Source organism: Bubalus kerabau, chromosome 22, assembly GCF_029407905.1.
Source record: "Bubalus kerabau isolate K-KA32 ecotype Philippines breed swamp buffalo chromosome 22, PCC_UOA_SB_1v2, whole genome shotgun sequence".
Taxonomy (NCBI): domain Eukaryota; kingdom Metazoa; phylum Chordata; class Mammalia; order Artiodactyla; family Bovidae; genus Bubalus; species Bubalus kerabau.
In genome coordinates this window covers 25,109,830-25,137,828 of record NC_073645.1, presented here as the reverse complement: position 1 = coordinate 25,137,828, position 27,999 = coordinate 25,109,830, and the positions used below count along the sequence as shown (strand labels likewise).

At 38.9% G+C, this 27,999-nt stretch overlaps 1 protein-coding gene across 1 annotated transcript; it reads left to right on the top strand.

Moving 5' to 3' along the window:
- On the top strand, positions 1-27,165 carry OGA (O-GlcNAcase). Its single transcript, XM_055560404.1, has 16 exons — positions 1-639; positions 3,958-4,009; positions 4,445-4,542; positions 6,071-6,201; positions 11,766-11,937; positions 13,093-13,191; positions 14,051-14,335; positions 15,374-15,532; positions 15,983-16,596; positions 17,271-17,445; positions 20,812-20,897; positions 21,861-21,965; positions 22,796-22,881; positions 23,167-23,359; positions 25,216-25,375; positions 26,714-27,165. Exons 1-16 carry the CDS (start codon positions 441-443, stop codon positions 26,848-26,850), a joined length of 2,751 nt encoding a protein of 916 aa, XP_055416379.1. The 5' UTR covers positions 1-440; the 3' UTR covers positions 26,851-27,165.
- Positions 27,166-27,999: the final 834 nt, after the last annotated feature.

Below are 27,999 nucleotides of genomic sequence, written 5' to 3'. Positions count from 1 at the left end.
AGCCGGTCTCCGGCGCAGGCGCAGTGCGGATAAACAGGAAGCGGGCGGTAGAGGCAGCAGCAGGGGCATCGGGAGGAGGCAGCGGGAGAACTAGGATTATCGGAAGGTCAACAGAAGCTAACTGAGAAGGAGAAAAAGAGCCTTGGCCATCTGCCTCCAAAGAACGATACGTCGCGGACTCGATCTCAGCTTAGGTTTCCGGCATTCCCCAGCTTAGGCTGAGGCAGCGGCTGACAAAGGGCTCGCGCCGGTGCCGCCGCCCTTCTCATCCGGGCATTCGGGTCCCTGCGGAGCGGGAGGGGGAAGGGCAGAGGGGGAAGGGAAGGAGCAGGAAGGGCGCGCGCTAGGAGCCGAGGCCCTCTCCAGGGCTCCGGGCCGGCGGCCTAACGGACGGAGGCCGAGGAGGACCTGCAGAGGTGGCGGCGGCCGGGGGCAGGAGGATGGTGCAGAAGGAGAGCCAGGCGGCGCTGGAGGAGCGGGAGAGCGAGCTCAACTCCAACCCTGCCGCCTCCGCAGGGGCATCGTTGGAGCCGCAGGCAGCTCCAGCCCCGGGAGAAGACAACCCAACCGGGGCCGGGGGAGCAGCGGTCGCCGGGGCGGCAGGAGGGGCTCGGAGGTTCCTATGTGGCGTGGTGGAAGGTGAGAGCTGTGGCGCGGGCTGGGCAGGAGTGTCCTCCCCCCGCCCCACCCCAGTAGTAATCTGTTCTTTCCTGGTTAGGCGGATGGCGGCGGAGCCTGGGCGGCGGCGGTGGCGGGCAGGGGGGAAGTGGGGGAAGCTCTAAAAGGGGATTATTCCTGTGGGTCTGAAATTTGACCCTGCTGGAACGAGGGAAGAGGCGAGAGGGTGGGCAAGTCTTCTCTCGCGTTCTGGAACGGCGTCGAATTCCCCTCTGGCTATTAACGTGCCTGACCCCACCCGGCTTGGGCTTGGAGCCAGGCGTGCTCCAGTGGAGGCGGTGCAGGGAGTCTGGTCTTGGGCTCTTGAGTTTTACATCTTTGTACCTTGGAATCTTGTTTCCTAGGGTGGTTTGGGTTCACATACGGAAAGGCATGTATAGTGCTGCTGCCCCTATCCTTTGGAAAAAAGACTACCCATCAGATGTGCTAGTTGTATTCCTGGAGTAAAGAGGAGCACTGTGGGCATCTAGTTTTACAAATTCCTTTTTGTTTAGAGGTGGTTTTTTTTTGTTTGTTTGTTTCCTCTTTTGTTTATTCAGGCCCCAACCTCCCACCCTTTGAATCCAGTTTCTTTTGCAGCCTGGAAAATTGCCCTTTGCTAACTACTCTGCCTTGCCTTGAGGGATGAAGCTTTGATTTTAATAGTATTTGAGATATGGAATTTTTAGTTTAATTATTTCAGAAGAGGTTTAAAAATTGCTTTTCACCACCTCCTTTCCCATTACCATTTAGGAATGATGGACTTTCTTTGGTGGTTGGAGAAAATGAGTAGAAGATTGTATCACAGTTTATGAATGTAATGGACAAATGTTCCACAGATGTGCATTCTATGAAAGTATAAATCAATATCATTATTGCTCTTACCGGAAGTACAGCATGTATTCGAACTTTCTAAAGTATTTTGGCTGACCCAGGGTTTCCTAGCTTGTATACTTCATTAGTTTTCTTTTATATGTAATGGTGTGCATAGGAGTAACAGTTAAATACTGTCTTTATAAAAAACCAGAAAGGCATGGAAAAAGAAAGAAGGATTGTCCTCTTGGTTGAGAACTTCTGAACATATGGAGTAGTCATTTGAAAGATGGGTGGTGGTTATGGTATTTTACATAAAGTTTAATTGTAGGGGAAAACAAGACTAGTTGGCAGCTAAGGTTAGAACTGAAACGATTCAGTGACGTTAACTGTTGCACAGTTTTGGGGAAAACAGAATGGAAAAATTACCTATGTGTTAGTCCGGAGTCTATGTTTATGAATATAAACATGATTGCTTTGCTTGACTTATCCATCGATGTATTTATAGGACTAGAATCTATCTGCAGGGAGATACTAGGAAAAGAATCTGTGTTTTGTGACCTAAGATCTTGGGATGGAGGGTGGGAGAGAAGTGCTGGACGATTAGAAATTTTAGAGCTAGACTACAGTGAGTCGAAGCAAACTTGCCTGTGGATTACACCTTCAATAATTACAGAAAAAGTTAGTTGTGGTTCAGATCAGTTGATTTGTTTTTCAGAATAGTATTAAAAGGGAACTAGTCTACTTAGAATTGTGTTACCTGTTGTCTTTTCTCCTTCCCATTCCCTAGAGTATTTCCTTGGTGACTAAGCTCCTGATTTTTTTTTGGTGTTTGGTTTTTCTTTCCCTCACAAACCTTTGTTGATTTTATTTATTTACATACTTATGAGGTTAATTTGTGCTTTTATTTGCAAGTATTTAATTACAGTGGCCCACAAAACTTGTTGATTTTAAAAGTACATTTTACACCACAAACCAACACACACATATGTATACATATATAAAAGTGAAACAAAAGTTTTGCCAAAAAGGTCTACCCTGAGTGTTAGTTTTGTTTTGGGTTTTTTGTTTTTTGTTTTTTTTTTTTTTAATAAACAAGGATGAACTTCACTGACAGTCACCAAAGTTCCCAGTTCTTCTTAAGGTTGACTTTAATGATGTGAATAATATTGCAAGTTTTGTGGACGAATCTGTTGATTTTAACTCGTATAACAGCCCTGCTTCCTCTTTGTGGTGCCAGTTAACTAAAACCATGAACCTTACTCTCAAAGAGCAAAATTAGGGTTTCTGAAGATTAAAATGTTAGACCCTTGAAAAAAATTTTTTTAAATGCTGAGACAGCTCTAAAGGAAAGTTTAATGCCTATTCTTTTAAGAGGTAATGATAATGCAAACTGTTGAAGGAAAGCTATAAAGACTTGTAAAATTCACTTAACATTTTAAATCACTTGTAAGAGAGTAACCATTAAATTGTCCAGATTCTAAGTGCTAACAGTTTCATGCGTTAGTACCTAATGAATTTTTCATTTTTATTTTTTGGTCTGTCTCATTATCTTTGTGCAGAGTAACTATTCTGTTTAGAGTAGAGGTTATTACAGTTCAGAAATTTTGGTTTTGAGTTTGTTAAGTTGTGTGTGTAAGGAGCATTTTCTGTTCAAAACAATATTTGAACCATCTTCATAATAGTCTTGAGAGGTTGTCCTTATCTCTGGCGGATGATTAGATTGAGACTGGTGGAAAATAAAGGTTAGGCAAGCTGTAATACCAGTTTGGTGCTTATATCACTAACATCATCCATCTGCAGGTTTGTTTCTTGAATTACTAGTGCTGTGCCCCCACATGGGATACTGGAGTGAGTCACATTCTTGAATTTTCAGTTGTTCAAACATTTGCTCTGGAATTGAGATTGCTTCAGTTTCCAGTTTGGGCCAGTTCCGATGTTGAATTTGCTGTGAGTGTAGTTTAAGGCACTTTTTGGGTCTCTTTTACAATGTAATTTTGGGAAACAAACAAAATCATAAAATTGGGTCAGTCATATTCTTTACTAATTCTGTTCCTGATTTTTTTTCCTATCTTTTCTACCTCTAAAAGTGGTTTAACTCCCCTCCTAGATAGTACTTGTTATTAATAGCAGCTTGGGGTTACTAGGCTTCCCCTCTTCTCACTGTAAGATTGAGATAATCTTTCTAAAAAGTTAGGTTTAAATATATTTGGTCTTTTTTGACAGTGAAAAGAGATGACATTTAGCTCTTTTTAGATAACTATCACGTAAGTAATTAGTGTTCATGGTAGAAAAACCAGAAAATTTGCCTAAGCAAAAAGGGAATTAAAGTCACTTTATAATATCACCCCAAAACATGTTAATGTTTTACTAAACATCCTTCAAATTTTTTATTTTTCACAAACTGACATCATTTGTATTGTAATCTGCTTTTCTCAGTACACAGTTTATCACATTCTTATAATTTCATTCTTACTTTGAATCTAGGATTTTATGGAAGACCATGGGTTATGGAACAGAGAAAAGAACTCTTTAGAAGGTAACTTTTTATTATATAAAGGAGAGTCTTAATTAATATTTCCTTTTGTTTGAGGAAACACTAGCACTGAATAGGCCGAATACAGTTTGATGATTTCTCAGTTGCAAAAGTTGTTTTAACCTTGGTCTTCTTCCTCTTCACCTAGGCCAGTGGTTCTCAGACTTTCCTGGGAAAGCTGGATAGGTTTGGGGCTTCACTTGCTTCACTCAGAGCTGTTGTATTTTTATTTAAGACTGTTGGATATGTTAACATTGCTTATTTAATTTTTTTTACAACTCCACTGGACTTGAAAAAGGTTCAAAGCTACTGCCCCAGAATATTAGCTTTTTAAGAGATGGAGCTGCTCCGAGAAAAGGGAAAAAATTGAGGTGTATTGGTTATGCATGTTGCCTGTTTATATATATATATACACATGTAATTTTCTTTCCTCTTAAGGCTCCAGAAATGGGAATTAAATACATATTTGTATGCTCCAAAAGATGACTACAAACATAGGATGTTTTGGCGAGAGATGTATTCAGTGGAGGAAGCCGGTAATCTTTTTCTTCTTAATCTGTAAATGTAGAGTATGTGAAGAAAACAGGTATATTTTAAATGTAGTTGTACAAGAATTAAGTATTCCACTTTCACTTTGTAGGTAGTTTTCTTTTATATAGTAACTGTGTGTGTTAGTGCAGATTGAAAGAATAGTACTAACAGTGTGTAGCCATGGTGTGATTCATGGGTTTGCCAGTCTGACTCCACCTGTTTTGTGGTCATAATTGTACTTTTTAACTTCTGCCAGTAAACAGTAGGCCATTGGACAAAGAGGTGCTGAAGCAAGGCTAGGCCTCGGGCAAGGCAAGTGCAAGTTTTAAAGTACTTGGGTGCAAGTTTTAAAGTACTTGAAAAAATTAGTAATAAAGATAAAAAGTATTATCTATTTTTTAAACCAGAACTAATGCAAAAAAATCCATGAACAAAATACCAAAATCTAAAATAAAGACAGGGTTAGTATTACTGATTGTTTTGCTTCAGGTTCAACCAGGTATGGCTTGGTCTTAACCACTTGATTACTAGTACTGGTCCTGTCTTTATTTAAAGTCAGAACAACCTTACCCTGGTTCAGGCCTATACTGAAGTGAAAGCCATCTCAAACTGTCCTTTCTGCATGTGTTCTTATGTCGAGTTAGCTACATAAAATTCATAAATATAAGTAACTAAGACAAATGGTGAAGTGCTTTTCTTTGTGTACTTGAGTGAATGGGGGAACATTTTCATACCTGGAATTAAATGGTAACTAACAAGTAATTTACTTAATACTTGGTTACAGAGCCCAGCCAAGACAGTGAAGGCAGAAAGTTTTCTTAAATTATGAAAAAAGCAATTAAAACTGCATCTAGTTTGTTGTTTCCTACTCTATATAACTTAAGTGTTTCTTCAACTTGATTATTTTCTGGTGATGCTGGTAATGAAATTTAATGTGATCAAAATATAGTTAAATGACTATCTTAAGATACTACTGAAAGTTACTTAAAGATATATCCTATGGTATGGAATAGTATTTCAATTTACTTAGGAAAATTGTCTGTCACATTTTAGAAACTTAAAGCTGTGATAGATTTCTTTGTTGTAGTTACAGAGATGTCAAGATTGTTAAGGCCATCACTTAACCCTGGTGTTTAAGAACACATTTTTCTTTTCTTCTAAATTATAAAGTAGTTATATGTAGAGTTATTTATTTAGGAATTCCAGTCGTACAGAGACAACAAAAACATAACTCTTGAGAAATAAAATTGGGTTGCATTCAGTAAGAGGAATGATGCCTTAATTGAATATTTTTGAGGAATGTCAATGGAAGGAAGAGAATGCTTTTATTGAGTTCAGGGTGATATTAAATTGTATCAAGTTTGTGCCATTATGTAAGGCCTGTTGTCACATTGGACATGACAGTTTTGTAAAATTGAAGGGACTTTTTTTCTTGACTTATTGAAAATTGGAGAAAAATAACCTTCAGTTTAAAGGTGAAGGCTCTTTTCGTTTTCTATGCTGCTTTCTAAAGTCATGGACTCTGTTCTTCAGAGCAACTTATGACTCTCATCTCTGCTGCACGGGAATATGAGATAGAGTTCATCTATGCTATCTCACCTGGATTGGATATTACTTTTTCTAACCCCAAGGAAGTGTCTACATTGAAACGCAAACTGGATCAGGTAATTTCCTTGCTTTTTCATTATTTTTCCCTGAGTCAGCACATGAAACTGAAAAGTTTCTGAGTTGCTTTTATGATATAAAAAGAAAACAAGGTTCATAGTACTTCTTTGTTCCTGGACAGATTTTTATTTTCTGTGCAAATTTTTTACTTTTGATAATATTTTCTAAAGGGAGTGAAAAGAGCTTTACTGGAGGTACCATTGCTTTATAAACTTCACTTTGCATAAGAACTGCCTTAAAAGAATGCTTAGAAGAAATGCTTAAAAGAATGCTCATAAGCTCCATTCCCATGGATTCTTAATGAAGACTTGAGGTGGAGACTTCCCTCACATTCCAGCTGATTCTGAGTCTTCCAGAGTCACATTTCCAGAAACTGTATGCTGTTGGGTGCTTGCTTGACTGAGCTTCTGAGTGAGGTTATGGAAATAGGATTCACTCGGTTATATGGTTAAGAGACATAATTCAGTCTGGAAATGACTGGCTAGTTTCCCAAAATGAGAAGAAAAACTAGGTAAACATGTAAGCTGTTGTTGAACCTGATTGGAATATACATTCTACTTAACATAAAAGCTGCACATCTGTTTTAGTAAAGTAAGTGTACTATGTTTATTAAAACAAAAGTTTATATTGGACTTCCCTAGCAGTCCAGTGGCTAAGATTTCATGCTTCCACTGCCAGGGGTGTGGGTTCCATCCTTGGTCAAGGAACTAAGATCCCACTTGCCTTGTGGTGCACCTGTTAAAAAGAAAAAAAAAATCTATATATTATTGGTTGTATTGGAATGGCTGGTAAGGAATTTAAAGTTATTAGGTTGTTGCAGAAGTAATTGTGGTTTTGCAATGTTGACATTAATACCCAGCTGTGGATGTGAATGGTGATAGAAGCAAGGTCCGATGCTGTAAAGAGCAATATTGCATAGGAACCTGGAATGTCAGGTCCATGAATCAAGGCAAATTGGAAGTGGTCAAACAAGAGATGGCAAGAGTGAATGTCGACATTCTAGGAATCAGCGAACTGAAATGGACTGGAATGGGTGAATTTAACTCAGATGACCATTATATCTACTACTGTGGGCAGGAATCCCTCAGAAGAAATGGAGTGGCCATCATGGTCAACAAAAGAGTCCAAAATGCAGTACTTGGATGCAATCTCAAAAATGACAGAATGATCTCTGTTCGTTTCCAAGGCAAACCATTCAATATCGCAGTAATCCAAGTCTATGCCCCAACCAGTAACGCTGAAGAAGCTGAACGGTTCTATGAAGACCTACAAGACCTTTTAGAACTAACACCCAAAAAAGATGTCCTTCTCATTATAGGGGACTGGAATTGCAAAAGTAGGAAGTCAAGAGACACCTGGAGTAACTGGCAAATTTGGCCTTGGAATACGGAATGAAGCAGGGCAAAGACTAATAGAGTTTTGCCAAGAAAATGCACTGGTCATAACAAACACCCTCTTCCAACAACACAAGAGAAGACTCTATACATGGACATCACCAGATGGTCAACACCGTAATCATATTGATTATATTCTTTGCAGCCAAAGATGGAGAAGCTCTATACATTCAGCAAAAACAAGACCAGGAGCTGACTGTGGCTCAGGCCATGAACTCCTTGTTGCCAAATTCAGACTTAAATTGAAGAAAGTAGGGAAAACCACTAGACCATTCAGGTATGACCTAAATCAAATCCCTTATGATTATACAGTGGAAGTGAGAAATAGATTTAAGGGACTAGATCTGATAGACAGAGTGCCTGATGAACTATGGACTGAGGTTCGTGACATTGTACAGGAGACAGGGATCAAGACCATCCCCATGGAAAAGAAATGCAAAAAAGCAAAATGGCTGTCTGGGGAGGCCTTACAAATAGCTGTGAAAAGAAGAGAAGCGAAAAGGAAAGATATAAACATCTGAATGCAGAGTTCCAAAGAATAGCAAGAAGAGATAAGAAACCTTCTTCAGCAATCAATGCAAAGAAACAGAGGAAAACAACAGAATGGGAAAGACTAGGGATCTCTTCAAGAAAATCAGAGATACCAAAGGAACATTTCTTGCAAAGATGGGCTTGATAAAGGACAGAAATGGTATAGACTTAACAGAAGCAGAAGACATTAAGAAGAGATGGCAAGAATACACAGAAGAACTGTACAAAAAAGATCTTCATGACCCAGATAATCACGATGGTGTGATCACTGACCTAGAGCCAGACATCCTGGAATGTGAAGTCAAGTGGGCCTTAGAAAGCATCACTACGAACAAAGCTAGTGGAGGTGATGGAATTCCAGTTGAGCTATTCCAAATCCTGAAAGATGATGCTGTGAAAGTGCTGCACTCAATATGCCAGCAAATTTGGAAATCCCAGCAGTGGCCACAGGACTGGAAAAGGTCAGTTTTCATTCCAATCCCAAAGAAAGGCAATGCCAAAGAATGCTCAAACTACCGCACAATTGCACTCATCTCACACGCTAGTAAAGTAATGCTCAAAATTCTCCAAGCCAGGCTTCAGCAATATGTGAACCGTGAACTTCCAGATGTTCAAGCTGGTTTTAGAAAAGGCAGAGGAACCAGAGATCAAATTGCCAACATCCGCAGGATCATGGAAAAAGCAAGAGAGTTCCAGAAAAACATCTATTTCTGCTTTATAGACTATGCCAAAGCCTTTGACTGTGTGGATCACAATAAACTGTGGAAAATTCTGAAAGAAATGGGAATACCAGACCACCTGATCTGCCTCTTGAGAAATCTGTATGCAGGTCAGGAAGCAACAGTTAGAACTGGCCATGGAACAACAGACTGGTTCCAAATAGGAAAAGGAGTTCGTCAAGGCTGTATATTGTCACCCTGTTTATTTAACTTATATGCAGAGTACATCATGAGAAATGCTGGACTGGAAGAAACAAAAGCTGGAATCAAGATTGCCAGGAGAAATATCAATAACCTCAGATATGCAGATGACACCACCCTTATGGCAGAAAGTGAAGAGGAACTCAAAAGCCTCTTGATGAAAGTGAAAGTGGAGAGTGAAAAAGTTGGTTTAAAGCTCAACATTCAGAAAACGAAGATCATGGCATCTGGTCCCACCACTTCATGGGAAATAGATGGGGAAACAGTGGAAACAGTGTCAGACTTTATTTTTCTGGGCTCCAAAATCACTGCAGATGGTGACTGCAGCCATGAAATTAAAAGACGCTTACTCCTTGGAAGGAAAGTTATGACCAACCTAGATAGCATATTCAAAAGCAGAGACATTCCTTTGCCAACAAAGGTTGGTCTAGTCAAGGCTATGGTTTTTCCTGTGGTCATGTATGGATGTGAGAGTTGGACTGTGAAGAAGGCTGAGCACCGAAGAATTGATGCTTTTGCACTGTGGTGTTGGAGAAGACTTGAGAGTCCCTTGGACTGCAAGGAGATCCAACCAGTCCATTCTGAAGGAGATCAGCCCTGGGATTTCTTTGGAAGGAATGATGCTAAAGCTGAAACACCAGTACTTTGGCCACCTCATGCAAAGAGTTGACTCATTAGAAAAGACTCTGATGCTGGGAGGGATTGGGGGCAAGAGGAGAAGGGGACAACAGAGGATGAGATGGCTGGATGGCATCACTGACTCGATGGACGTGAGTCTGAGTGAACTCTGGGAGTTGGTGATGGACAGGGAGGCCTGACGGGCTGCGATTCATGGGGTCGCGAAGAGTTGGACACGACTGAGTGACTGAACTGATCTGATCTGAATGTTGACATTTGCCATTTGATGTTGGAATACATTCTTAAATGTGGATGTATTATACATCATTTTAATGTGCATTTCTCACTTTGTTGTTTTGCTAATGACTTATTACTTGCTGTATATTTTACATGTATTTGAAACTATGAAAATGATGTTAGACAAAAAAGCAAATTCAAGCAGTTTTCTTACTCATGTTAAAAAAATGGGTCATAAGACAGTGGAGACACAGCATCAACATTTGGCCCAGGAAGTGCTGATGAACACACAGTGCAATGGTGGTTCAAGAAGTTTTGCAAGGGAGACGAGAGCCTTGAATATGAGCACAGTGGCTGGCCATCAGAAGTTGACAACGACCAACTGAGAGCCATCATTGAAGCTGCTCCTCCCACAACTAGACATGAAGTTTAAGAATTCATTGTCAGCCATTCTATGGTTGTTCAGCATTCGAAGCAAATTGGAAAAGTGAAAAGGCTCGATGAAAGGGAGCCTCATGAGCTGACCGAAAACCAAAAAAATCATTGTTTTGAAGTGTTACCTTATTCTATGCAACAACGAATTATTTCTCAATTGGATGGTGTCATGCAACAAAAAGTGGATTTCATACTACAACCAGTGATGCCCAGCTCAGTGGTTGGACCAAGCAGAAGCTCTAAAACATGTTCTTAAAGCCACACTTGCACCAGAAAAGGTCCTGGTCACTTTGGTGGTCTGCTGCCAGTCTGGCCCACTACAGCTTTCTAAGTTCCAGCAAAACCATTACCTCTGAGAAGTATGCTCACATACATCACAGAAGTGTGCTCACGATGAGATGGCACTGGACCCCCTGCAGACAGCGTTGGTCAAGTCCCAGTCTTCTCCACGGCAACGCCTGACCACACTCGCACAACCAGTGCTTCGAAAGTTGAATGAAGTGGGCTACAGAGTTTTGTCTCATCCTCCATATTCACCTGACCTCTAGCCAATCGACTACCACTTTTTCAAGCATTTCACCAGCTTTTTGCAGGGAAAACACTTCTAAAACCAGCAGGATGCAGGAAATGTTTTCCAAGAGTTTGTTAAATCCCAAAGCATAGATTTTTATGTTACAGAGATAAACTTAACTCTAGTTGGCAAAAATGTGTTGACTGCAGTGGTTCCTATTTTAAGTAATAAAAGATGTGTTTGAACCTAATTATAATGATTTAAAATCAACAGTCTGAAATTGCAGTTAACATTTGTACCAACCTAAAAGTTTGGGATTTCCCTGGCTGTTTAAGGGTTAGGACTTGGTGCTTTCACTGCCAGGACTGGGTTTAGTCCCTGGTTGGGAAACTAAGATCCCACAATCTGTGTGCTGCGGCCAGGGGGGAAAAAGTAGTTAAAATTTCTGTGAATAAGCTCCTAGGAGGTTATTTCCCTGCTTGGTCATATTCTGCTATTTTGGTCTTTCTGATTGATGACTTAGGTTTATGTGCAAAGAAATTAGTTAGCATTAGTGCATCTTGACTAGAGCAAATGACTTGGATTTCTCATGTCTTGGAGTTTATTATCATTCATTTTTTTTCCTCTGGTATGTATCTTCTGTATTGAAAGATGTAGAAGGATAAGCCACATTATAGAAGCTTTGTTAGACAATTTGCTTAGTGCATTGAAACCCAAATGAAAATATGGGTACTGAAACTGTAGCTTTTTAACACAGAAAATAGAAAGGGAGTGGTTTGGTGTTGAACATTCTACTAAGGAAAGTATTTGACTTTTAAGTATAACTATTAACTATATACTTGAATATTTTAAAGCCTGTATTTTTTAGTCTTTAAGATGAGCTGGTAAAGCAACTTGGTTTTTTTTTCCTTTCCTAGGTTTCTCAGTTTGGATGCAGGTCATTTGCCTTGCTTTTTGATGATATTGACCATAATATGTGTGCAGCTGACAAAGAGGTATTCAGTTCTTTTGCTCATGCCCAGGTCTCCATCACAAATGAAATTTATCAATATCTAGGAGAGCCAGAAACTTTCCTCTTCTGTCCCACAGGTATTGTATATAATAGGTTTCTATTTAACTAGTCTTGAAATACATAACTTTGAAAAGACCATGTATGAATTTTATTGTTGTTCCCTGTCCCTTTGGTATGTAAAGAAAGGTAGGAATTCTTTTTCTAGAAGATGTTTCTCCAGATCTTAAGTTGGAGAAATTTTAGGAATTAATAAATGACAACTGAATAGGAGAAAGATTTTGTGTATTTTTTGGTACTAAAAAGTATATGAACATTACCTTTTCTGGATTAGAGGAAGGGAATAGTATTGTCAAAGTGAAAACTAGAAAAAAGCAAATTTACATTGCATTTAACTAAGTCACTTCTTATTTCCCTCCCACTTGTTCCTTTTTTCTGCCCTTGCCTATCTGTATCCCTTTTCATTCCTCCCACTCCCATCTGGGCTCTTACTTCCAGTATTTTTCCCCCTTTTCCTTTTTTCCCCCCTCTTTCTTCTCCCTGGTTCCTTCCACTGAAAATATTTTTTCTTTCTTTTTTTTTTCCCTCTCAAAATTCAGCCTATAAGAAAACTTCCCCGGGCTTGACTTCTTGTTCAGGAAGAGTTTAAATAAGTTCTAAGAAATTTTAGACTGTATTGATTTAACCGTGTGTTTGTCTGTCTTGTTAAGAGTATTGTGAACTGTGAACCCTATCTCTTCTGACGCTACATGAATATTCAAGTAATGTTTAATAAGATCATACTTGGTAGTTACTTAATTCATTGTAAATTATAATCAGTTGTAATTGAGATCTAAGCCAGTGGCATAATTTTGCTTTATTTTTATTATGATATCAATCCAGTCTGTTTGGCCTCTGATTGAAACTGAGATATGTAGGCAATTCAGAGTTTGTAGAAAATGCAAAAAATTCCAATTATTTATCTTTAGGAAACTTAAATTCCTAGTGACCATAGGATCATAAGGATTGATCTGTCCTACTTTTGGAGGAGGAATATCAGGTTTTATGAATTGATTTTTTTTTTTTAAATACATAAATGAGCTAGTTTGTTGACTTCTTTTGGGACATGAGATAGAGGCCTTTTATCATTTGGATGAAAATAGTGTAAAATTGATAATCATTTTTATCCCCATTGGAATACATACTCATGACTATTTCATTCCTATTTTACTGATTAATTTTTCCCCTACATTCAGAATATTGTGGCACTTTTTGTTATCCAAATGTGTCTCAGTCTCCTTACTTAAGGACTGTGGGTGAAAAGCTTCTACCCGGAATTGAGGTGCTTTGGACAGGTAAGTCTTAAAGATTTATACAGTAAAACTTTTAATTAACTAGGATCTAGAGAATTGATTGTTTGTATACTTTTAAAAAGCTGAGCCTTAATGAGATTCTCTTTCTTTTACACAGTATACATTCTTCCCTTAGTATTAAGAATACTTTTTGAAGATTTTGCAGTGAGTCTGAATATCAAAATAATTTATTAATTTTAATTTTCATTGTGGTTGCACTGCATCTTTGTTGCTGCCCACAGGCTTTCTCTAGTTGCAGCTGCGTGCACAGGCTTCTCCTTGCAGTGGCTTCTCTTATTGCAGAGCTCAGGCTCTAGGGTACACGGGCTTAGCTGCCCTGCAGCATGTGGAATCTTTCCAGACCAGGGATGTCTCCTGCATTGGCAGCTGAATTCTTATCTACTATATCACCAGGAAAGTCAAGAATGTTGTATTTTATGAAATGAAAGCCTTAATGCTAGATTGACAGCTAGTATCGATGAGCTGTATTAGCTTTCATTCTAAGAATTAAGGGAAGAAACCCTCCCAGGATTTAGGTTAATGAGAGTTTGTCTAATTGAGGATATATTATATTGGAAAAAAATTAATTACATGGAAAATTTGTTTCTTACTAATGTATCATTTTGAGGAAACGTGCCCAAACCTTTACTATTTGTGCCTTCTAACCACTAGTTCTAGGAATCTACTCTAAGGAAATACTGAGCGAGGGGAATAAAGCTGAGTAGAAGCACATGTTGCTGTGTTGTTATAAAAAGAGAAATTCTTTAAAAATATAACAAAATAAAAAGTTACATGCAGTATATTACTATTATGAAAAACTATGTATGAGAGCCTTTTAATAAATGATGGCCTTTATTTCTAGGTCCTAAAGTTGTTTCTAAAGAAATTCCAGTAGAGTCCATTGAAGAGGTTTCGAAGATAATTAAGAGAGCTCCAGTAATCTGGGATAACATTCATGCTAATGATTATGATCAGAAGAGACTGTTTCTGGGCCCATACAAAGGAAGATCCACAGAACTCATCCCACGATTAAAAGGAGTCTTGACTAATCCAAATTGTGAATTTGAAGCCAACTATGTTGCTATCCACACCCTTGCCACCTGGTACAAATCAAACATGAATGGAGTAAGGAAAGATGTAGTGATGAGTAAGTAAATGACTTAATTCTTGACTTTGGGAAGAGATTGGGGTTAACTAGAACCATTAGTGAGTATATGTTCTTTTGTCATCAAGAATTTTTTTAAAGGTATTGTTTTGTCCTGTGAATGAGATGTAAATGATATAAAAAGGGTTCCCTGGAGTGGCTTTGGGCAAGTTACTTAATAACTTTTTGGCCTCAGTTCTTTGTTTTTAAAATGTGACTTGGCCTTTGAAACCTGAGGAACTAGACAAAGTAGTCTTAATGTTCCTGTTACCCCTTGAGTAATTCTGATTGAATTTATGTTTTCAGATGATTATATTTAAGTGGTGTATTTTAGATGGCTAGATATTCTTATCTGAGTTGCTTACTATGTAATTTCAGTTTAGCTTACATTTATGAAACATATTCTTAGACACTGGCTTACTGATTTTTATTTATTAAAAATTCTTAATTGAATTCCAGGTAAGAGAATACTGACTAGTTGTTTATTCATTAACATTTAGACACCTATTTATCAGACACTAAGGATTCAAAGAATAAAATAGTCCCTACTTTGAAAGAATTAGTCTGGTGTTGATCAAGCAGGCAAGGAACTATACTACAGAATGAGGAGTACTGAGAATAATTATCTACAGAACACTAGGGGGAACACAGAGGAGGGAGTGATTGATTACCTCTCTTAAGCAAAAATGGGTAAATGACTTCATGGAGAAGGAAATCCTTAACACTGGGTGAAAATATAAGTAAAGCCTGTTGGGCATTAAAAGATTGGCGGGCTAGAGATGAAAACACTATCAGTGGACATTTATCAGTGATTTGTCCAGTGATTCTGAAATTAGTGTTTATTATTTCATTTGGGATTTTACATTTGGCAATGCATTTAGATGACTAGTCTAGGTGAAATGGTTCAGTGAAGGGTCTTGGTTGTGTTTGCATTATTATGCTTAAAGTTTGTTCTTATTCCGGTTCTTCGCCTCTCCAGTTTTACTGTAAGAATTAGTGTTTTGTAATCAAAACTGTTTTTGTGCTCTATCTCTTTTGCAGCTGATAGTGAAGACACTACTGTATCAATCCAGATAAAGTTAGAAAATGAAGGCAGTGATGAAGATATTGAAACTGATGTACTCTATAGTCCACAGATGGCTCTGAAGTTAGCTTTAACGGAATGGTTGCAGGAGTTTGGTGTACCTCATCAGTACAGCAGTGAGTTTGGTCTTTTCTTTGTAAGAGGGTTGGATTACATTGTTTGAGACATAAGAACATTTGTGATGTTCTATTACAGGCCCACCAAGCAAAATGAAATTTAAGAATCTAGAGAATAAGGTTTTTAAAATTTTACTTTTGGCCTTAAGTAGGTTTTATCTTCTTGGAATGCTGATTTGTTTTTTTTTTTTTTTCAGTAGTTGTTCAAAAATACAGATCTTCAAAAGAGAAGAAAATAATTAGGTGTTGCCATATATATGATCTGTGTTTCCCCTTTCTTCCCTTCCTCACATCCCTGGTGGTTTAGAGAAGTGGCACTTTTTCTTAGGGCTCAGATTATTTGGAATCTCAAATTGAGGCTTAGATATACGATAAGTAGAAAACATTTCTCTGGATCTTATTTGTTCTGTTTCGCATTCTGATTATCTTTCTGGCAATTTGTTTTTATAGGTAGGCAGGTTGCACACAGTGGCGCTAAAGCAAGTGTAGTTGATGGGGCTCCTCTAGTTGCAGCACCGTCTTTAAACGCCACAACTGTAGTTACGACTGTTTACCAGGAGCCCATTATGAGCCAGGGAGCAGCCTTGAGTGGTGAGCCTACAGCCCTGACCAAGGAAGAAGAAAAGAAACAGCCAGATGAGGAACCCATGGACATGGTAGTGGAAAAACAGGAAGAAACAGACCACAAGAATGACAATCAAATACTAACTGAAATTGTTGAAGCTAAAATGGCAGAGGAATTGAAACCAATGGACACTGATAAAGAAAGCATAGCTGAATCAAAATCCCCAGAGATGTCTATGCAGGAAGATTGCATCAGTGATATTGCCCCTATGCAGACTGATGAACAGACAAACAAGGAGCAGTTTGTGCCTGGCCCAAATGAAAAGCCTTTGTACACTGCAGAACCAGTGACTCTGGAGGATTTGCAGTTACTTGCTGACCTTTTCTACCTTCCTTATGAGCATGGGCCCAAAGGAGCGCAGATGTTACGGGAATTCCAGTGGCTTCGAGCAAATAGCAGTGTTGTCAGTGTCAATTGCAAAGGAAAAGACTCTGAAAAAGTGAGTATACTTAATATACTTGCTTCTCTGGCCTGGATGGATCCCCATGCTGATGATATGCAAGAGGTCTTAAATGAAAATTGGCCACATCTTAGAGTGTGTTCTGTAAAGTAGGTACTGCTGCTGCTGCTGCTAAGTCGCTTCAGTCGTGTCCGACTCTTTGTGACCCCAGTAGACGGCAGCCCACCAGGCTCCCCGTCCCTGGGATTCTCCAGGCAAGAACACTGGAGTGGGTTGCCATTTCCTTCTCCAATGCATGAAAGTGAAAAGTGAAAGTGAAGTCGCTCAGTCGGGTCCGACTCTTAGCGACCCCATGGACTGCAGCCCACCAGGCTCCTCCGTCCATGGGATTTTCCAGGCAGGAGTACTGGAGTGGGGTGCCATTGCCTTCTCCGAAAGTAGGTACAGACTCTGCTGAATCATGTGCTTCCATAGTTTGACCTTACAGTAGTTAAGAATGAAAGAAGGTCAAAGTTGATTAATATTTTAGGGATATTTGTCAGTCTGGGGACACACAGACTTATATTGCTTATCTTTAAAAGTTTAAGCCCTGTGATTCTTTAATCTTGAGGATAAATTTGCAGGTACTTGATAACATAAACAGTTTATAACTGTGCTTTAGATTATGTTTTTAAACTTCCAATTTTTTGAGTGTTGTTATTGATCCTCAATAGATTGAAGAATGGCGGTCACGAGCAGCCAAGTTTGAAGAGATGTGCGGACTAGTGATGGGAATGTTCACTCGGCTCTCCAATTGTGCCAACAGGACAATTCTTTATGACATGTACTCCTATGTTTGGGATATCAAGAGTATAATGTCTATGGTGAAGTCTTTTGTACAGTGGTTAGGTAGGTGCACCAGGAATAATCTCTTCTCAGATATATTGTCCCTTAAAAGAAAAAAAAATTATCCCACAGGGAGAAAAACATTTAGGGAATTGGTGAATTTCCAACTGTGTTTAAATTCCTTGCCTAGATTTCAAAGATGTAGCTGTTGTTACAGACTTGAGGTGCAAGCCTCAGTAAACATATCGAGCACATTGATTTTTCTCCCTTGGGCTAATTCAGCATAAATATCTTGAAAATGTGTTGAAAGTACTGACTTTAACTTGCTCTGACTGAATGCTTCCTGGATGGAACCATGTATACCACTTTGATCTGATTTGGAGATGAGACTCTATGAATTGTGACTATGTGAGCTCTCTGCTGCTTGCTGTGTCTTGATAACATTAATGCTGTGTTTAACAGAACAATTGCTGAAGTGACCGAAGGGGCCTGGAAAGAGGAAGCATCCTCCCAGCCCTGTGCGCATGCGAGCTTTAGTGGTAGGCTATTCTGGTGCTACCTGGTATTATTTCATAGGACTTTTTCTTTATCCCTCTACCAAGTAATTGGTTTAGCAGGGGATAAAAATTGCAAACCCCTGAAAATGCTTCATTAAATGGAAGTTCTCCAACAGTGAAATTTTTTTTTTTTTTTTTTTAAAGTTCTCAAGCTTGGTAAAAAGCACCAGCATGGCCAAGTTTCTCCAGGGAATCTCATTTCATTTCCAGGTTTTCAATCCAGGTATAAGGAATATGTAATGGACTTAGGCATAGTACACAGCAGGCAGCAAGGCTAACTAACATGTCAATTTTCATAGTAGTCACAAACACTATAATGGGTCACATAGTCTTGGTTGTGAAATAGAAATATGAAACACTGTGAGCTTACAGTTACTCAGAGGTGGTAGCAAAGAGATTTCTCTCTGTGTATATACTCTCAGATTCTTAAATATATAAAAAATATTTTCCTTTGATACAACTAAAAATAGCAGCTAAAAATAGAGGCTGATTGTTAATATGAAAATAGAGGGAATTCCCTGGCTGTCCAGTGGTTAGCACTCCACACTTCCATTGCAAGAGGTATGGGTTCAATCCCTGGTTAGGGCACTTCCCGCAGGGCATGGGCAAAGATAAAAAATAAATAAATTGGGAGAAAAGGAATATAGAGAACTTTGGGTTCCTGTATATATCGCACAGCAGGTAAAAGAATTGTGACCTCTTCCTGTTAAAGGCTCCAGGATACCTCTTCTGTGTGATACTTGTCTGCTTTTAGGCTTAGGAAAAACCTCTATTGTTTGTTGGATGGTGGCATTTGCCTTCCAGGGGATATATTAACCTTTATAGGGATTGAAGTTTTAAATTCCCAACCTATAATTCAGATTATTGGGTTTGAGAAAGTGTTGCTTAAAACATTGGCTACTTAGCTTTCGCTTCAAAAATTATTAAAACTCTTGATTATATATACAGTATTGTTGCTTTTTCCTCTCAGGCTTTTACCTCTGAACTGTGCAGTTCCAGGGGCAGCTTTCCCTAATTGTATATAGCTGTTGTACAGTCTCAAGGTCAGAGTATCTTAGAAGTTTTAAGTAATCATCTTGGCATCCACATAGCTTCCACAACAGCTCACGACAAAATATTTTCATGGTTCTATAGTAATTTCAGGGAGTTACTGATTAGAACCCTTTGTTTTCCTCCAGTCTCCAGTCCAGCTGGCATTCAGTCCTTTAAAGAATGTGGCTATGCAGTACTTTTGATTACTAACGACTTCTATTATCTTCTTCCCCATTGTGTACAGATGGGAGAATCCTCAGCACAAGTTCTACTACTATTGGATGGACAGCGGCAGATGTTCACAGCGCGTCATGATTAATTAGTTTAAATTAAAAGGTTCTGTGAGGTAGCTCAGGTAGATTTAAGGGCAATAGGCATGAACTGAAGTCACGTTTGCGCAGCGACTGAGGCATTAACCATGTTTTCATTTATACAGCTCTTCGTACATGCAACTTTTTATTGTAATAGTTGGAAGTGCTAGTTATGTTGTAGTCTCAAAGTGGGGGGTAGGGGAAATTGGCCGTTCCTTAAAGTTTAAGAGGTTCAGTTTTTTTCCTGCAGTGTAAATTTACACTGAGCTATGGAATGGGGCAGGTTCTCTTCATAATCAAAATTTTTACCCTATTTCATATTTATTTAACAAATACTACATTTTATATATATATATATATATATATATTTAAGTACCCCTACCCCTGAGAAATGACAACCCTGGATATAATCTCTTAATGGGTCTGAATTGTCAGCAAAAAAAATTGGTTTGCTTTGGGACTGTCTGACTAGCACACTATATATTGTACTGATGAGATTGTTAACTTGAACAGGAGGTAGAATGCTGTCTTCAGTTGGAAAAGAACTATATTGCGCTGCTTTATCTTGTCAGAAAACTAGGCAGGTGATTGTGATTTGGCCTCCAAAATATCTTTTAATTTTCTCTTATTACTAGCTTCCTTAATTGTCTGTGGAAGGCAATTACAATTTGCTTTTAATTCTCTCTCATTATTAGCTTCCTTAATTGCCTGTGGAGTTGGTTAAGTGCTGACCTTAAATGCAGATTTTTGGACCTCAAAGCTTGCCACTCCCTGTATGAGCTAAGTGCACCACAAAGATTATAGTGGTTGCTCAGAGGAGCCAGATACTGTCATACTTTTAAGAAAAGTATGTTTTAGTTCTGGACAAATTAGGAGCATCAGTTGGCTCTCTTTAGTTCTCAGAATCTGTCAGACTGGTATTGTTACCAGTTGAGCCAAGTCTGAATTTGGATTGTCCTTGTCAGAAAAAAGTACTCACGGTTTTTCATTGTCAACTTACTGAATAATTTCTTTTATTCTGCTGACCTTAGTTTTCTGACAAGATTAACCCCTGTTCTCCCATTTTCCCCTTCCCTGTACCCTTCCTCAAAATGTAAAATGTGACTTCAGACAAGTTTAATTCCTTGGGCTGTGATAATAAAATGTGTCATCAATTTCACTTTATTTCACTTTAAAGTTACTGTACTTTTGGTAGAGAGGAAGCAGCTGCCTTGATTTTTATATAGCTGTACCTAGGGAATATGTAAACGTGACTTAGACAGACTTGACACTTTCCTTCCAATAATTTAATAAAGGGTAGAACTCTCTCACTAGAACAGTGATTATTCATTAATCAGAGGAAGGAACGTCAGTATTGAAATTCCATTACAAGTTAAAAAAAAAAAATTATTATCACAGCCTTGTCCTGAAACCCTGGATTATTATTGTTAGAGAGCTGTTTCCACAGTGTTTGTTAGTTTGTTGGACGTTTGAGACCCCAGGAAATCCCCTTTCTCGTAACGTTCTCCGCTTGGATCTGATCTCAACAGGGTGTCGTAGTCATTCTTCAGCACAGTTCTTAATTGGAGACCAAGAACCCTGGGCCTTTAGAGGTGGTCTAGCAGGAGAGTTCCAGGTATCAATATGAATTCACAACTGAATTGACATTTTCTTTGTTTTATGAGAAATCTTGTGTTGCGCATCAGATGGCTGGAAGGATTGGTCTGCCGAAGGCTTTCTAGTCCCAAATTCAATTTAGTTACATAGCTGGATTTTAAATCAAATTTTCCTCCTCTTTCGCAGTAATTTCTGAAGGAGATGCTGCCAATCCCCCCCGCGCCTGCGAAGCGCAGCGGCTCTAGGTATACACTTCACATTGTTTCTTTGCAGGTCGCACAGCATTTTAATCTGCGCCCGCAATGCACAATGCGCGCATGCTTGTCTGCCAGTGGAGACTCCATGAGCAAAAAGAATAAATAATTATGCAAGCGAATGGTGAAGGGGCTTTGGGGTATTTTCCCAATTATTTTAGAAGTTAATTTTGTACTTGAAAGAACAGTCCAGGAATGAAAATTTAAACAAAATGAGGCTTTTTTGGTGTTGGAATTTTGTTCATGGACTTTTCAGGTGCTCTACTTTTCTCCCCCCAACAGGTGCTCTGCTGCGCGCAGCAAACTGAAGCGCATTGCTTTGGGGATAAAGCGTCTCCTGGACAGATAACCCTCTTCAGACCAAACCTCTCCTCCTGACATTCTGTTCTGCCATCTTTTAGTAGAGAGATGGTCTATATAAGATTGGTTTAAAAAAATAGAATTGTCATAATTGGAATAGATTTTTTTTTTTTTTTTTTTACTGTAAATTTAAATCCCCAGTAGTATGCCACTAAAGCTATGTAACTCAGTTTGGGTAATTTCAATTCAGAAGCATTCCCCTCCCTCAGCAGAGGTGTTTATGTTAGTATAGCGTAGCGCTCCCCTCTTCTTTAGGTCTGCCTGCAGTAGCCAGTTAATGTTAAGTTGGTAATCTGCAGTGCACACTCATTTAAAAAAGTGAATGTCTTCCCAGCACTAATCTGTCTCCCTTTTTTTTCTTCCTACAGCGTTTGCTGCCAATTGATGGGGCAAATGACCTCTTTTTTCAACCACCCCCACTGACTCCTACCTCCAAAGTTTATACTATCAGACCATATTTTCCTAAAGATGAGGTAATTGTCTACCTGCCAACTTGGAGTGTGGTTATGGTGAACACTTAATACTTTCTTTGGAACTCCCTGATTAAAAAAAACCATTTTTGTGTCTTAAAATACAGACTTGAGATGGAGAAAGTTAACTGAAACATTAAACATGGGTAGTTTAAGGAAGAGCCTAAGGAGTTTAGACTCAACATCTTGTGCTTAGTTTTTTAATTATTTATTTGTTTGGCTTCTCTGGGTCTTAGTTGTGCTATGTGGTATCTTTAGTTGTAGCATGCGGGATCTAGTTCCCTGGCCAGGAATCAAGTCCAGGCCCCCTGCATGGGGAGGGTGAAGTGTTAGCCGCTGGACCACCAGGGAGGTCCTGTGCTTAGTTTTTAATCAAATGAAATGTATTCAGAGTTGGAATCCTGAACAATATCTGTGTGATATGTTGTTCTAGCCTGATGTTCTCCAATACATTTTCTGCAGTTCGTAAAGTGCTTCCAGGCTGTTGATAATCAGCTACAGAAAAAGGCAAGCCTGCTTAAATCACGTTTTAAATATTTTGGGTGTATAGAAAGCTGAGAGAGAGCCTCATAGTTTGCTGAATTTTGAATCCACTACTTAGTGCCTAAAACTATCCCCTGCAAGGCAGTTCTCACTGTTTACTACAACTGTGCTGTTTTCTGCTGATTTTACAAATATGACAATAAATATTTAACAAAGCAGAGGTGATGTTTATGACAAGTCAAACATTTTGTTATTCCCTCTTCTAGAAGTCCTTTGTGACTTATGCGTCATACTGTCAGATTCTGTTGCCATTTTTCTTGATGTGTTGCTTAATTAGATTGTATTTTCAGGCTTCCGTGTACAAGATTTGCAGAGAAATGTATGACGATGGAGTTGGTTTACCTTTTCAAAGTCAGCCTGACCTTATTGGAGACAAGTATGTGATGCAGTGTTTGTTGGACTTGGGAGTAGACATTTCAAAGGCAGGATTCTCTGGTTGTGGGGAGATGAAGACTAGAAATACAGATACAGTTTTTTAGGAGTCCTACTTTAGTTGTAATAAAATCTGAGTTATTAATATGCATAAATTTCCAGTTTTTATTTATGTCAAATGTAGTTTCCACACATTGTCAGTTAAGTGTATCGGGCTTTATTATATCACTGATTTCTGAAGTTTTACGTTAGTAACTTAACTCATTCTGGTTTCTTTTCTTCTGAGCAGGTTAGTAGGAGGGCTGCTTTCCCTTAGCCTGGATTACTGTTTTGTCCTAGAAGATGAAGATGGCATATGTGGTTATGCCCTGGGCACTGTAGATGTGACCCCCTTCATTAAAAAATGTAAAATTTCCTGGATTCCCTTCATGCAGGAGAAGTATACCAAACCAAACGGTGATAAAGAACTCTCTGAGGCTGAGGTAATACACAGATTTAGAATTAAACAATGGTAATTTTTTAAGCAAGTAAAGTACTTATTAAAGTAAAAAAGCAAGCAGATATATCTTAAAATCCCAGTGCTTTCTAAATTTCTTACAGAGAAGAATTCTTAGGGCTTATTCTTACTGGCATTTTCCACTGTTCCCAACATCTTTTGATTTGGAGCTGTTGTGTTACTTTCTCAAGTGAAAGCACAGTGTTGACTTTGAAAGAACCTTCTTTTTTCCCTTTCTTTTTTGCAGCACCAAACTTGTATGTTATGGTTTCTTCTTTGGGTACTCAGGGCAAGTTGAGTAATTAAAAATCTCATTTGCGTGCTGATGAAGCTAACATGCTGTCTCAGTAATGCATTTCACATGGTAATATGAGTGAAAGTCGCTCAGTCGACTCTTTGCGACCCATGGACTATACAGTCCATGGAATTCTCCAGGCCAGAATACTGGAGTGGGTAGCCTTTGCCTTCTCCAGGGGATCTTTCCAACCCAGGGATCGAACCCAGGTCTTCTGCATTGCAGGCAGATTCTTTACCAGCTGAGCCACCAGGGAAGCCCAAGAATACTGGAGTGGGTAGCCTATCCCTTCTCCAGGGGATCTTCCCGACCCAGGAATTGAAGTGGGGTCTCCTGCAATGCAGGCAGATTCTTTACAACTAAGCTATCAGGGAAGCCCTCACATGGTAATAGGAATGACAATAAAAAGTTTCTTCTGGAGGATAATCTTTACTTACACTCAGTAAATACTTTCAGAGAATATACTTGGACTTACATTTGTGACATTGTCGTTTTTCTTCTGTATTGCTCCTCCCCCTTTTCTGAAATTCTCTACCCCTCTTCCCCACACCAGTGTACTCAAATTCTATTACTATTTTTTACCTTTTGCCTCTAGCTAGATGGCAGTGTAATAAGAGGCTGGTTTGGAGTAGGCTCCTTTACTTAGAATTACATCAACATGACTACAGCATGCTGGTGATTGAGCTGTTGATGTGTTGCTTTTCCATATCTAACGGTTCTCAGCCTAGGAACATATGAAGAATAACCAGTGTGTCTGTTACAAACTTTTTTTGTAAAAATTGTAAAGTATACATAAAATTTACCATTTTAACCATATTCTAGGGTATAGTTCCAGAGAAGGCAATGGCACCCCACTCCAGTACTCTTGCCTGGAAAATCCCATGGACGGAGGAGCCTGGTAGGCTGCAGTCCATGGGGTCGCGAAGAGTCGGACATGACTGAGTGACTTCACTTTCATGCATTGGAGAAGGAAATGGCAACCCACTCCAGCGTTCTTGCCTGGAGAATCCCAGGGACAGGGGAGCCTGGTGGGTCGCACAGAGTCGGACACGACTGAAGTGACTTAGCAGCAGCAGCAGGGTATAGTTCGGTCGTGTTAAGTACATTCACATTTTTGTGCAAGCAGTACAAACTTTAAAAACATTGTTTTATTTTGAATTATTTAGTTTTTATTTTGAATAATTTTAGATGTACAGAAGTTACAAAGATAATAGAGTTTAGATATACCCTTCACCCACTTTATACATTTGTCCTTGTCTAAGAAACCAAACTCTTCACCTTACTTACAGTTTTTCCATTAATGTCCTTAATCTGTTCAGGATCCAATCCAGTATACTACATTACATTTAGACAAACTTAAAAAAAATGAAAACATGTCAGCTAGAATTATAAGCTAATTGATTTTGCATGTGGTAATTTTCCCATTACCAGAAGAGTTATTATTGAATACTGCTTTCCTTTTCCTGTTTCTAAGTTCTGTAGTTGGGATATGTAGATTCATAATGAGTAGCTACTGAAAGTCAAGAGATTCATCCTAATTTTTACAGAAAATAATGTTGAGTTTCCATGAAGAGCAGGAAGTACTGCCAGAAACTTTCCTTGCCAATTTCCCTTCTCTGATAAAGATGGATATTCACAAAAAAGTAACTGATCCAAGCGTAGCCAAAAGCATGATGGCTTGCCTTCTCTCTTCACTGAAAGCCAATGGTGAGTAGATATTGTGGAGTTGCTGGTATTTGGGCTAGGTGAGGGCAGGACTCTTATTTTAGGATAAAAAAAGAAGTAAATTTACATTCCTTTCTCCACCGCTGAACGGTTTTGCTTCTGAATTAGTGCTGCAAGAAATGCATGTGTATTAACCATTGAAAAATGCTGCTCTTTTATACTATGAATGCCTGTATTAAGCCCCAATTAAATGAGAAGTGAACACATGAATTTATGTTTATTTTGCCAGGAGATTTATAAACGATAGTTGAAAATTAAATGAACCTTGGAAAGACTTCATTTAGGAATGCAGAATCGCTGATACTTTCTCTTCTTTGAATTTGTTACTTAAATCTTCAAAAATACTTTGCCATACATTCAGTTCAGTCCACTTAGTCCAACTCTGCAACCCCATGGACTGCAACACGCCAGGCTTCCCTGTCCATTACCAACTCTTGGCGCTTGGTCAAATTCATTTCCATCGAATCCAACAACAACCTTTAAAAACTTCTTAGCCTTTGGGCAAGACAAAAATGAACATACAGAAGCTGAGCACTAATTAGAGAATTAATGAATGAGAATGCACTTTGTTGCATCTTTGTATCATTTGATTCAATGGTGTCCCCTTTGTGGGATAATTGAAACAACTCTGAGGAAAGTATAATTCTCAGAAGTGTTGTGCTTGGAACTGAATGGTACAGGTGTGAGGTGTGTCTTAATACAACAACACATTCTGGTTGTGTTGACTTGTGACATAGGTTGGAATAGGCTCTGCTCTGTGGGTCCTTCAAAGGTACTTTGTATGTGTGTGTATGTATAATATTCATATATTCATCTATACATATTATAATTATACATTCAGCAGACCTATTGTTTGCCTTGAGGTTTGTTCCATCCAAGGCTGGTGCCAGGCCCAACCCTGCTTAGCTTCTGAGATAAGACAGGATTGGGCAAGTTCAGAGTGGTATGGTTGTAGACACTTAGGGTTTTGGACAACTTCTTCGCTAAAAGATACTCTTTCTGAGGAGTTTTACTTGCTGTTCAAAAAAAATTTTTTTTGACGTATATTTGACAAGGATTATCTGTATTTAAAGTGTACAATTTGATGCCTTGAAAGCCAGTTAACATACCCATTACTTTAAGATAGTTATCATTGCAATATTGATGAATATTAATATCTATTGGCTTTATATAAATTTTAAAAATTATGTGAGATTTAGGGACTGGTATAGATAATCTCCTACTATGATCTATTTGAAATATATAAAGATTAATCACAAGTTCATAATTCTACTAATTCAGTAACATTTATATTGTGAATGTTTTGGTTTTTTCCCCTAGGGTCCCGAGGGGCTTTTTGTGAAGTGAGACCTGATGATAAAAGAATTTTGGAATTTTACAGCAAGTTGGGCTGTTTTGAAATTGCAAAAATGGAAGGATTTCCAAAGGATGTGGTTATACTTGGTCGGAGCCTGTGACATTTGTCGGCACTAAGAACTGTCGGGAAGTCTTAACTTCACCTGGTGGGTGGTGGTTGGGGTCTTCATACAGCTCAGCCTCTGGAGCGGCAATGAATCAGCCAATTCAGATTGGAAACAAAGAGGACTGTGTAAAACTCACTCATCATACTTAGAGACTACTTACTCACTGGTTGGAAGAAGATAATACTGCTGCGAATCCTGTAGGAAAGAGATTTGGGCCTCCTTGTTGGGTTTTGTGTTCGGTGCCAGGACCTCGTACACGGGCTTACCGGGAGGGGTCTTCAATAAATGCAGTCAGCACTGTTTTCTGCATCCATTGTGGTCGCATTTCTCACCTAAGAGCGAGCAATCATTGTCATCCTCCTTGGCTTATTGACTGAAATGCATCTCATGCTTCAGAGACGTGGCAAAGATGAGAAGGATTTGGGTTCAGAGGCCTCAGGGTGGAGAGTCCAAGTGGGATGGTTATGGCATTAGTTTAAGCTGAGGAAAGGATTTCAGTTTGGGTGGTTTTTCTGCTTTTTGTAAAGCCTTGGCCAGTTGTCTCCTAGTGACTATTGGTTCAGGCAAGTTGTGATTTGTAGGGACAGATGTGCAGTTGTTTGTGGCAAAAGCCTAAAAGTGACAAACTTGTAAAAAAAATTTTTGTATATAAACTAGCTGTAACCTGACTATCCTTTGTTTTTGTAATTTTCCTTTTGAAAATGAAAGGGTGTGGTTCAGGATGGCACTTTGAATAATTAATGTAAATCAGTGGGTTTTCTTTACTTTTGTCTTTGGTTTTGTTTTGTTTTTAAAAGAAGTTATTATTTTCAAAGTGCCTCCCACCTAGGGCTAGGCCATGACCACTTTGGGTACAAGAGCCTAACTTCATAGGATTCACAGTCTGTTGCAAAGTGCAGTCATTTCTGGAAATTAACCTCAGTGCAGGTCAGCATGTGAAATGTTAGTTTTGACATCTGGCAACTAGGGTTTGGGGACTGATTGATCCCATTTGCCCACAGGTCAGTTGTCCTTTAATTTCAAGACGTTACTACTGGTTTTATTAAATCAGTCTTTAGTTCTTGCATGTTTGTATCTAATTTTTAAAAGAATGAGTACACTTTAACCAATGACTTATGGTTACCCTTTTCTCTTTCCTTTAAC

Coding starts and splice junctions, on each gene's coding strand:
- OGA (XM_055560404.1), top strand. CDS start 441: ATGGTGCAGAAGGAGAGCCAGGCGGCGCTGGAGGAGCGGGAGAGCGAG. Junction 13,192..14,050: donor AATTGAGGTGCTTTGGACAG/GTAAGTCTTAAA, acceptor CTTTATTTCTAG/GTCCTAAAGTTGTTTCTAAA. Junction 25,376..26,713: donor CTCTTCACTGAAAGCCAATG/GTGAGTAGATAT, acceptor TTTTTCCCCTAG/GGTCCCGAGGGGCTTTTTGT.